This window comes from Crassostrea angulata, chromosome 3 (assembly GCF_025612915.1).
Source record: "Crassostrea angulata isolate pt1a10 chromosome 3, ASM2561291v2, whole genome shotgun sequence".
Lineage (NCBI taxonomy): Eukaryota > Metazoa > Mollusca > Bivalvia > Ostreida > Ostreidae > Magallana > Magallana angulata.
In genome coordinates, this window is record NC_069113.1 from 24,994,557 (window position 1) to 25,006,867 (window position 12,311).

Here is a 12,311-nt window from a genome sequence, read left to right on the forward strand (position 1 = left end):
AGCGACCAAGGTTCTAACCACTCGACCATTTAGACATACCACCAAATCCAAGTTTTAAAGTAATTATAAAATTAATGGGTTTTCTTGGAACTCTTTATTACGAGGAGATACAAAAAAGATTTTTGAGGAACGTGTCGTCTGACCTTAACAGGACAAACTGAAATTTAGTATAAGGCACTTCATTATAAGTTTAAAACATAACATTGATAATATCCCATTTTAAGTGTTTTCCTTTCTATTTTGATTTTCAGTTTAACCTAAACTCAATGCACATATGGAATAATGAAGTGCATTTTTGCAAATTTAAACTTGACTTGTAACCAAGTAAGGGCCAAATAGCAATATTTACATTCAGTGTATATTTCCCCTTCTGTTTGCATCAAAAATCTGTGATTTTCAATTTCCTGTAAACACACATAGTCTTTTCATGGTGAATGAGCACAAATATAAATGTCATCATACGTTTTGAATAATTTATTATTGCAAGATTAAATGAACATTCAAACTTGCACAACCAATTTGAAATGTGCTTCTGAACTATAATCTTTAATTAATTCATATCTATTTGTTAATAAAACATATTTTTCTTTGTTGCAGAAGCGAACTAAATAGCATGTTAGTATGGCTGTTCAATGTATGTTTCATATCCCTGACTCACCAAGGCTGTGCAGACAAACTGATTACCACACTAACGCATAGTGTTCAGTTTGTCTGCACAGCCTTGGTGTGTTATACATGTAGGTTTAAATGAAACATCTTGCAGCAATCCATTATGAGTTGAAATGGAATGAATGACCAAAAAATTATTTGTTCTGAAAAGCATTACTTGGCCTTTACAAAATAAACAAAATAATAGCTCCAAGTGCATAATAGTGCTTAAAACTTATAGCCAAAATATAACATCTCATTTGTAGGAAAGAAATCTGAATCTTTTTTTACTGGTGGAAATCTACTCACACAGAACTTCAATGACCTTGAATAGATCTCCCATTTTTCTGCAACCTTTTCTTTGAACTGGCATTTAACTTGCTTAAGCTTATTTGGGTCATCCTGAATTCCTGAACAAAATATCCTATAATGGAGGACCATCCAAAGAATGATCACAGATGTCATGTGTAGACGGCTGCCATTAAAGATTGGCACCAGCACACTACAGAGAAAAACATCATTTTTTGCATCATACATCAAAATTCTAAAATGGCCACTTTGAGAGTCAATCGCAATATTGGGTATTAAATGATTCTGAAAATTTGGATAACACGCTTCTTGAATCATTGCAAAGACAAATGTTTCTGCCACAGATTGGTTCACCGCTCTTATAGCCGTCTGCTTCATTCTTCCACCAGGTGATACATCAGAATCTTCCAAATGGGTGTCTACAAAAAATATCAAAAACCAAACACTGATTACATTTCATATTCATGATCAGTGATCAAATACCTCATTTTATTAACATAATTTTATATAATATCAGTATTGTATGATGCATCATATAATAATGGCCACGTCAATGATCGAAGGCCATGAAAAATTAATTCCATGGTTTAAAGGCTTGCTCACATCTGATTCAATTGTGCATTGCTTTTTTTTTTTTTATCAGTAAATGAATAAAATAAAATTTCTCTACAATGCACTTAAAATCTGAAAATTTGATACCAGATTTAGGACCGCATTCTAGATACTCAAGTTAGTAAAACGCTTGACTTTAATAAAGAACATTATTGCAAACATTGTGATGATCGATCCAGACTAAATTATTACAAATGGCCTCCAAATCTAGTTACAAGACACTGTGTTCAAGTTATTATCGCAACATGGATGACTTTAGTTTAGATATGAGGAAGGACATTTCTTAACTTCGAATACATGTAGGAGGAGAGTTTCTGCAGCTTGTACTTTACTTAATATCTCATAATGCTTAATCATAGGGCTTTCTCAAGACTCATAGCTGTGGTGTTTCCTGAAGAACATGATAATTTTTTTACTTCATTTAGTTTGAGCTTATAAATCTACATGCAAAACCAATACATTTATTAGCTTTCAATCATTGCTTTTTCGGGATTTTCATAAGAATCGTAGTCTGTTAAAATAAAAATAAATAAAACCTGCATTCTTTTTTCATGAGATAAAAAGAAAAATGTGCCACGCCCGGCCGCAACTGTTTTTAAAAAAATTGGCCTTAAGAACCAAGTGATTAATTTCTAATGGCCTAAGGAAGTTTTAGTTATGTAAAGACTAAAAAAAATCAACAACAAAAAATTAAAGAAAAAAGATCAAGGTCTGCATCCAAAGCTATATATTTTGTAATTCTATGTTATTCATTCACAGCAACATCGCCAAGAAAGTCTGAGTTGTGGTGGGTTTTTTTTTTAAATTAAAAATAAGAGGGCTAGATGGTCGTGACCATTTTTATACTATCATAAACTCCTTTAAAAGAAGAGTTCTATAAAAAAAGTTATACATATGGGAAAATATTCAAATTTCAAAACATAAATAAATGTGTGTCATTTTTTTTCTTTTCTAAATGATAGTTTATACTAATACACTGTAGCTTCAAAAATCACACATAAAAATCCAAGATATATGCATGAGGATATGATTGTTAATTTGTTGACAACCCAGCCTCCATACAGTTCATTATGACCATATCTCATCATAATCAAGATCAAGCTTTGCACCAAAAGCTAGCTCTATGTTATTTACCGATATTTATTAACATCAGTGATGAAAGTCTAAGGTGTATTTGGGTTTTTTTTTTGCTTTGCACCTGGATAATGGATAATTAGGATCAGGTTCCATATCTGAAGCAAGTTATTTGATGTATATTATTGTATATTGTGCATAAACCAATAAATGAAATCTGAATTTTGGATTTTTTTCTTAAGGTTGATGGAGAAGTCAATAGCTTTTAACCCCTGCAACTTGTTACATGGAGTATAAAATGTCTTATTGGTCATTAAAACATATTAACAAACCTATTACATTTACCAAATCTCACCTCTTCTGAGTGAAGTGATTGAGTAAACAAGAGACCCATGGGCCACACTGCTCACCTGAGCAACAAATAGAAGATCTTAAACAATTGTTTATATGTGTATACCTATTTCATATGCTTGCATATAAGTACTTTTCATACTACAAATTATAACATAACATAATAACAAGTTTTTGAAAATAAGTATTACAGATTATTGAGCCTCCAGTGTTGCCCCAACCTACCTACAAAGATCGTGACTTTGAACAATCTTGAATCTACACTATCTCAGATTGCTTTCCCTTTATTTACAGCTTCTCTAACCAAATTGTTTTTAGATGACTTTTTAAGATTTAGGATCTACACTATCTCAGGATGATTGCATAGTAATATCATTAATTAAAGAATAGAGGATGATTGCATAATACTATCATAATTTAAAGCATTGAAGTTCTTGAAAGAGAGAGGAAGAGATTTTTAAACATTTTCCGTATATGTTTCTATGTTAAACTTCAATACCTTTTGCAGCGGGCTCCAGTATTTGTTCTTGGGTCACAGTTTTAGCAATTTAGAATCTGCACTATCTTTGTATGCTTGCATAATAATATTACAAATTGTAGCAATGCAGTTCTTGAGAAGAAAATTTTAAATATTTCCCCTATACATTTCTATTTTAAATTTTGAACCCCTCTTGGGGCATCAGTATAAGTGTTGGTGTCATGATTTTTACAATTTAGAGTCTACATCACCTTCGGACGCTTGCATGGTAATCTCACAAATTGAAGCATTGTAGTTCTTAAGAAGAAGATTTTTAAACATTTCCCATATAAATGCCTATGTTAAACTTTGAATCCCTCTTGGGGTCATAGTATAAGTTCAGGGGGTCACAATTTTTACAATTAAGAATCTTCACTATTTATACAAGCTTTTGTATAAATATTTGCATTTCTGGTACAGCAGTTCTTGCAAAGATTTTTTAAAAGACACACACCTTCTTTTCAGAATTATCTCTTTTTAAAAAAAGAGTTTTGCCCTTTATGTTCACAATAAAGATTTCCTTTTCCATATTGATCTTTTGTACTAAGTTTAGGTGGATGGACAGATGGATGGACTAGGGACAACAGGTGATCAGAAAAACACATTTGAACCTTCGGTTTCGGATGAGCTAAAAAGGAGTGGTTTTTTTTTTAAAAAGTTTTGTTCATATAATTGCATTTTGATGGATGGTACGTATGCTTTATAGACAGAAACTTATTCCTTACCATCTTTTATCTTCTTAATTGGTGTTGTATATTGGGCTTCATCCGATTCATATTCATCTTCATCTTCAGTGGTTACGACTAATTCAACTGTTGATGATATACTGCTCTCTGGAGTGATGCCCTCATCAGACCCCAAAATTATGTCAACAGACCCATGCCAAACTTCTTCATGACCTGTGAAATCCATCATTGAGAGTACAGTTACATCTTTATTAATTTGATATAATACTGTAGATTGGCAAATAATAACGATGGTTTTAATTTCACTATGTTCGCGATTTATCGTTTTTCCGCAAAATTAAACCCATCGTAAATAATAACTTAAGTATTTAAAATGTGTTAATGCTATTACTTTGATCAACTGGTTTTCTTGAAGCGTGAAAATAAAACCATAGCGATTGGTTATTTTTGAGAAATCATGAAATTTTAACACCGTGGAATTAAAACGACTTACAGTATTCTGTGCTTAGAATGATATTTGTTTTTAAACTCTTCCACAAATCAAATACTGTTGCCCACAAAGGTATAAATCTTGAGCACTAACAGTAACTCTTATTTCAAATAATAAGTACAATGTATTATTAGCATTTACTAACAGAAAGATGAAGAAAATCTACAATTATCTGATTTAAATATAAAATCAGTTTCACAACTAATAATTATAATTAACATCTGTAAAAAATTCAGAATAGTACACCCAGTGTTTCGTACAAAAAAATCCGGACAGCAGTTGCAACTGACAAGACGGACAGACAAAAAGACAGATGGGTAGACCAATAGGGTAATTCCAATATAACCCCTAAAAACTTCATTTTTGGGGGGGGGTGGGGGGGGGGGGGGGGGGGAAGGGGGTATAACAATTTAAATAAAGGATAAGGTGACAGGAAGTTTTAATTCACAACATCATATATAAAATCTCGCTTTTAATTTTTCAGACTGTTTTGAACTACAGAAAATTATAACAAAAATCGGTGATCACAATTTTACATTCTCGCTATATGATACAAAACAGCAAATCGCAGAATTAAGTACTAGCATAAAATAAGAAATTTACAGCATTAGACAAATTTATAGAACTGTAGCTCTCAGTCTGTAAAAATTTGGTATAATGACATGCAAGTGGCAGTTCCATACATGTAAAAAATTTGCAATCTATGGCGCACAAAAAATTGGCACTAGTTTTGGACTGATTAATTTTATATCTGATACCAAGAATAAGATTTTTGAATATATATAATATATATTTTTACCTATCCCATTGCTTCCATATTTTGGACTTGATTTGCAATGATCCTCACCACAGCTACATTTTCCGTTGCTTTTAAAACTTGAGTCAATAACATACAACTGCCCTGGTGAGAGTTGTCCTAGCAAATGTTCTGCAAGTGCAACTGTCATCTCAATTTCTCTGCTACTATTTGGACTGGAACTCTCTCCATCTCTCTGATTCCGATCCAAAACTTTTTTCAGGCTTTTTTCATGTAATTCTAAAATATCATAAAATACGTGTAATTAAACTTTATAAAACTTACCTTGATGAGAGATCATCTCAAACAAGAAACCAGCTTTCATTTATAAATGGAAAATAAAAATATCAAAACCAAGGAATCAATTTTTCAGATGTTGAATAAAGTAGCAAAAATTTCAATTCATCAGCATACATATATATACATGTATATATGATACTGATTAGCATTGAAAGAAGAAATAAAAATTTCTTAAAATCATATACATGTACCTTTCTTCAGCCATATCCAAGGATAAAAACTTGCTTTACATATGAAACAAGACGTCATTATGACAGGGTTGAAAATTCACTGAAAATAGCAGTCAACCACAGGGCTGGCTACTTTTAAAAATTACCAGCCCTGCTCAAAATCTGCCAATCTTGATATTAAAAAGTTTCATTTCGATGAATGTACTATAAGTAATGCTTATTTACATTTGTATGACAAGTACAGGCCCCAACAATTTTAAAGATTGGAAAGGGACAATAATGGGATCGGAATACGAAAAACATCAGTGTGATTATAATAAATGTGATTAAAAATTATTTATTTATTTATTCTTTTTTAACTGCTAATGGTTTATACATAATACACCACAACATTGTTTACAATACAGCTTCCCATATGTGTTTCACCTCTTATCAGCCATGTAAATTCTATTTTTCTTCTTTTGTTTTGGTCATAAGTTTTGTTTATGTCTTTAGCGTCAATCAAGGGACACTTTTGGGAGTAGACAATCCCAGAAACTTGCAAATCACCTTGCACGTTGCTCCATTTGTTACAAATATTGCCAAACAAAATTTGTATTGCGGACGCTGGTTGGCTATAATAACATTTATATGAACCAATGAGGGAATAGAATACAATTTCTATATCTTAACTACATGTAATTTGACTAAAAAAAGAAGAAATTGTCAGTTTAATAATAGGAACTGGCTGTAAAAAATAGCCTGACTACTGGGCTGTCTTTTGAGGTTTCGCCCCTGCCCGTTTAAGAAACAGACCATCTTGGGCAGTCAGGCAGACTGTAATTTCCCACCCCGATTATCATGATTATGTAGATCCACTAGATTGAGCACACAACATTTAGCTTAACTTTGCCTTATGTACCGAGTTGGCTGGTGGGTCCTACTGTACATGTGTGAGTTTCAAATGAACTTATTCTCTTTCAACAAAATAAAACCTATTTTCTCTGTTTAAACCCAAAATAAAAATAAATTGTGCTAGGCCCAATGCAATCTGATTAAAATCAGATCTTTTGATCATATTGATCCACTCACATAGATCAGGAGTGGATCAAAGGATCTGATTTCAATCAGATTAGGCCCCAATGGTCTTTTGAATCTATACTTCTTTATCTAAATAATAGACTCAAATTTTGGGGCTTTAATACCGAGAAATTCGGAAGAGTACTGTCTTTTGTTTTATATATTTTAAACATCATTGGTACTTGAAGATTACCAATTTAAAAAAAAAAAAATTTCAATCAAGGTTCGCTATTTTAATAATCAATGAAAATTCCTTTAAAAAATCTGGAAATCATCTGGATTTTTTTTATTTTACAATCATGCGCATGCGCATTACATTCATGCTAAATCACGGGTGGCTCTTTAGTTTATGTTTCCACAATATTACATTTGGATGGATAAACTCAGAAACGATTTTACAAATATGGGTAAATTTTCATTAAAAATTTGTCTTATATGCTGTTCATCAAAGAAAATATTGGAGATAACTCTAACTGCATTTAATATGAAAATTCACGAGAGTTTCAAATATCAACAATGGTGTGTAAATTCGAGTAAAAAAGTGTTGAAATCTTCATTAGGCTGTTTAAAATTAATTCTACGTTTAACGTAACATGAAAATTTAAAACCTACAAGGAGGGAGGAAAAAAATAAACAAAAAGAAATATCAAACAAGTGTGTATTTATTGAAAGTCACCCATTCAGTTCTCAATACATCAACACTGTCATATAATACATATGGTAAGATTGAGTCCATGTTAATTTTTGCATTTTCAAAGCATATACTTTAGTGTAATTTATGTTTATATCCTTTCTGTGGGTACATCATGTACCGGTATACTGGACGAGAAGTGGAGTGACTTGCAAGCACAGTAAGTGGTACATCCAATGGATTTACATCAACAAAGCAACCGAAAGGAAAAATTTTTCTTTTCAGGGAAAATGTTGCACAACACATGTGGTTCACAGATTATCTACAATCAAAATAATGATATTATTTCATACATTTTCATAATGAAACATTTTAAAATTTACATGTAATATATCAGACTGAGAGTTGTGTTGTAAGATACACTGTACCTACTTCTAAGAACTCAAGACAGGGTTCTTGAAATAATGCCACCCTACAAGTGTATTCCACTTCTCTCCATTCTTCCACTTTAGCTGGGCCACCTGTTAGTTTCTTCCTTTTATATATTGTGAATGAATGAATTATTATTCCTGAACAACATGTTATTAAAAATGTAGATACATTTCAAATGAAAGGGATTTGCAGTCACTATCATGTCAAAACTCTTATCTACATCAGTAAATTATGCTGACTTAATGCAGTGCTTCACTTCAAGGTATTACATCCACAATTATTATTTTTAAAACCAAATATTGGTAGTTCGAACACTGAAATCTTTGTATGATTTTATAGGGTCATTCACCTTTGAAATTGAACAAAAGTTAAAAAGGAACAAATTTCTCACATCTTCAAGCTAATATTGAAGTCTATGGAGAAAGGTATAATTTTTTAACTCTTTTTATATTTCAGTACAGCGGTGGTAAGAAATTGCTTAAGCTTTCCCCTTCTTAAAAAATGCAAAAATAACTTAACCGTACAGTAACACATTCTGAGTTTTTGTTAAATAAAATGGGTAGTCATTTCAGTTGTTGATGGATCACTTAAATATACAACAAACCTCGTTTTTGCCTTTTTGGGTGGAAGTTGGTTCCGGCTCTGTGACTTGACAAACGACATTAAACAATCTCGAATAAGATTTTTTCAAATCCGGATTTGTTTTTTCAAAACGACAATTTTGCCGAAACCTACGCACGCAGGTTACGTTAAACGTAGAATTAATTTTAAACAGCCTTAATTATATATGAATTGAATTTTTAGATTAAAGGGATTTACTGTAACAGCTTCAAAATGGTTTGTTATGAATTATTTGACTGTTATTTTCAACGCAGCTTCATTAATTTTCTCCAAAATCGTTTTAGAACGATTCTGCAAATTTTTTGCTACATTACAGGTATATGAGATGCATTTTAACTGCATGTGGTATAGGCCTGTTCCAAGACACAGTTAGATTATTCTAACTAAGCAGAGTGTAGTGAAATTAATAGCATTATTGTAGGCTTAAAGCTTGGTTACGTAAATGTCCACAATACGGTGTGTCGATGATCTATTTCGTAAATGTCCTATATCATATGCAATGTCAACCCATGTTGTTAAGTCTTGTTAATTTTTTAAAATGTTTCAGAAATTCACAGGGTTATATAGAACTAATACTGAAAAAAAATTGTATGTACTCTACTGGAGTGCTCTGTAATCTCAGCAAGATTCATCAAGACTATAAAAAAAAATTGACTGGCTTCTCTAGCAGTCCCCAGTCAAATTTTTTCAGTCTCAATGAAACCTGCTGTGATAAGATTTAGAGAGTTCTAAAAAACACTTATTCTCTTTTGAAAGGTGGACTGTGAGGCACTGCCAGTCTGGATCTAAAATATATATATATAGAGAGAGAGAGAGAGAGAGAGAGAGAGAGAGAGAGAGAGAGAGAGAGAGAGAGAGAGATTTCAAAATTGCTTAGAAACACAATACACATTTACCTTTTTCTTTTAGAAAGGCATTCAAAATTTTAACAGCATTTTTGTCGTGTTGTTTCAAGGCAGTCCCATCCCCACTCTTTAGCTTCTTCAATACTTCTACTCCACGACTGAACACGTCGTCAAAGTTTCTAACTAACGCAACACCGTCTCTTTCGTCCTTTATACAACGAATGTTGCACGTTGCATTCGTAAACGAATAACTGTCACTGGCATTACAATATTTTCCAAGTCTCAAAAACCCAAATTGAACGGAGTCTCTTGAGAACTTCAAAATATTCTCAGAGAGACGTGTCCCCTCTTCTTCGTTCACTGAAGACGATGCCATACTACTTTTTACACATCACCGGGATCATTGCGTCTCCTAAAGTTGGATTTAAATTGGCCATTCTCAAGTTCACATAGACTTTTTGAGTTTTTCATAATCTACGGGAAAATCTACCACAACGCCCTCTGGTTGTCAAAAAGATAACTTTTAGTTAACTCGTACATTATTCGTCAACCGATAACAACCAATTTGTGCTCAAATCCACTCGTACTCATGTTGTTTATAACCTGGTAATGATAGATAAATGCATGAAACAATTAGAAGCATTTTCAGATGTTAAAAGTAAGGTATAATTGCAAGTTGGGCCAGAAAATTCATGCTTTTTTTGGCGAGTTTTCAACAAACAATTTTTATAGACTATTTTTACAGGCTTTGTACATTCAATTCACTTGCTACATGCATGTTTTTTTCTTCATGACAATATGAATATTACTATACATTGCGGTATTCGACTGTTCTGTTCTGTAAAGGTTGTCGGCAAGTACTTCTTTGCGAAGGTTCTCCTGAAAATGAAAAAATAGTCAACAGTTTTTTTAAATATACACATTTTAAACATATTCTTGGAACAGAAAAAAGATGAACGGCGGCTTTGTTGTATTTAGTATCAATTCATTTACGAGAATATTAACAAAACATGAACAATGATAAGAGCCAAAAAAAAAAATTCTGATATGTTGGGTTAACTGGTAAAAACATAGCACAAAACATACATACCAGTTATTGATAAACTCTAAGTTTCAACTTTAACTCTGAGAGCTTATCCGGGTTTTTTTCTCTGTTAAAGAAATAAAACAGGAAAATAATTTAATAATTTAAATCGTTTTGTAATGTGATGTGAACTGTTAAATTAACGAAAATATTCAATGCAATATGTACGTGTATATTTTTTTGCAAAAATATATATGTAGAACAATGCCACCTTGGCACTGGCATAATTATCCGGCAAGAAAAACCTCAGTATATAAGCGTATATTTATACATAAATTACCGTTATCAGCAATTTAAAATTTGAAAGCTTTAATATTTTCATTATTCTGAGTGGGTCATATGGAGAATCGACTTGGCAGAAAATATGTAAGAAAAGTGGCAATATTCTAATTCAATGTTGTTGTTTTTTTGAGTACTCATAACCGTCAAACGGACCTGGAATGGATGTGCCCAAGGACAAAATGATCTGTAGGCTAACCCCTACTACAGATTACGGAAAATATATATTATGAGATAATTAAAGAGGGTTAGTCTTCAGAGGGTAAGTTATAAATATACGTTTATCGTGTACTTGATTGACGTACCTATCGTGACTTTGTAGTTGATCTCGAATCCTCCACAGCCATCTCTCTTTCCACTTGAAATTTTTCTAGTGGTGTTGCAAGAACGGCACAATAGCGTAAACACGCTTGCCAATCCATAAAGTTTTTCGGAAATTATGTCCCGGATATGAAGCAATGTGCCGCACTGTTGACATACCATTTGGTCAGCCATATGTTGAATTTCAACGACACGACGGCCCAATGTGCATTCATTATTGTTGTATATTTTTGTTTCCGAGTTGGCCACCAGAAAGTCCTCATGAATTTCCTCTTTGTTTCTAATTTATCGAGGTGTTTTGAATAACTGTGATCTGTTATTTCATCTCTTTTCTGATTTTTAACATTAGATTAATAAAATTTATGAAAGTCTTGAAGTTTCTTAACCTTTTTTAGGAATTAATTTACCGTTTTTGTCACGGTGGGTGACGTCTGCTTTGCTGATGTCTAACAGAGAATCGATCTGTGTTGATCGCCTTTTTTTTTATAGGAGTAAACCTCTGTATTAAAAAAAAAAAATTAAAAAAAAATTAATTATGAAAGGAAGACAACGAAAGAATTCAATTGATTAAAATATCTTTAAGGCAGTTAAAGAAATGACTGTTGTGGTCGGCACTTACGATGTCTTCTTGAAGTCTGCCCTCTATGTCCCCCAACAGCTCTCTTCCAGGAGAATTAGTTTCTGGCTCTCTTTTTTTTTTTTTATCAGATTCATTTTTAGAGTGGTCATCACTTAATCAAAGTCGATGTGAAGTTTTGGGGGGATTGCATCAGCTTGATCTTTTTTCTTAGAATCCTATTATACCCTAATAGTTTAACGAGTGTATATTTGTGTTTCAGGAATGGAGATAAATGAAGAAAGCCCTTTTTGAGACATTGACAAAAACGTTTGAACTCTGTCGGTGTAATACCGCAGTCATACCGGTGTATGATTACTTATTAGGCTTGTTACTGACTGTTTACAGAAATTTGTGGGGTCGGTAGAGTCCATAGAAGGCGAGGCTCCGCCGAGACTCTACCGACCCCACAAATTTCTGTAAATAGTCAGTCAGTAACAAACCTAATAAGTGTTTTGTTTTGTCGAGGA

At 32.6% G+C, this 12,311-nt stretch overlaps 1 protein-coding gene across 1 annotated transcript; it reads right to left on the reverse strand.

The window, feature by feature from the left end:
- Nucleotides 1-792: 792 nt before the first annotated feature.
- Nucleotides 793-10,052, reverse strand: LOC128175141 (uncharacterized). The gene is made up of 4 exons (XM_052840564.1): nt 9,593-10,052; nt 5,487-5,723; nt 4,237-4,410; nt 793-1,376 (listed from the first exon to the last, which is right to left on the reverse strand). Exons 1-4 carry the CDS (start codon nt 9,915-9,917, stop codon nt 877-879), a joined length of 1,236 nt encoding a protein of 411 aa, XP_052696524.1. The 5' UTR covers nt 9,918-10,052; the 3' UTR covers nt 793-876.
- Nucleotides 10,053-12,311: the final 2,259 nt, after the last annotated feature.

Coding starts and splice junctions, on each gene's coding strand:
- LOC128175141 (XM_052840564.1), bottom strand. CDS start 9,917: ATGGCATCGTCTTCAGTGAACGAAGAAGAGGGGACACGTCTCTCTGAG. Junction 4,411..5,486: donor ATATGGAAGCAATGGGATAG/GTAAAAATATAT, acceptor TGGATTTCACAG/GTCATGAAGAAGTTTGGCAT. Junction 1,377..4,236: donor AATTAAGAAGATAAAAGATG/GTAAGGAATAAG, acceptor TATTTTTTGTAG/ACACCCATTTGGAAGATTCT.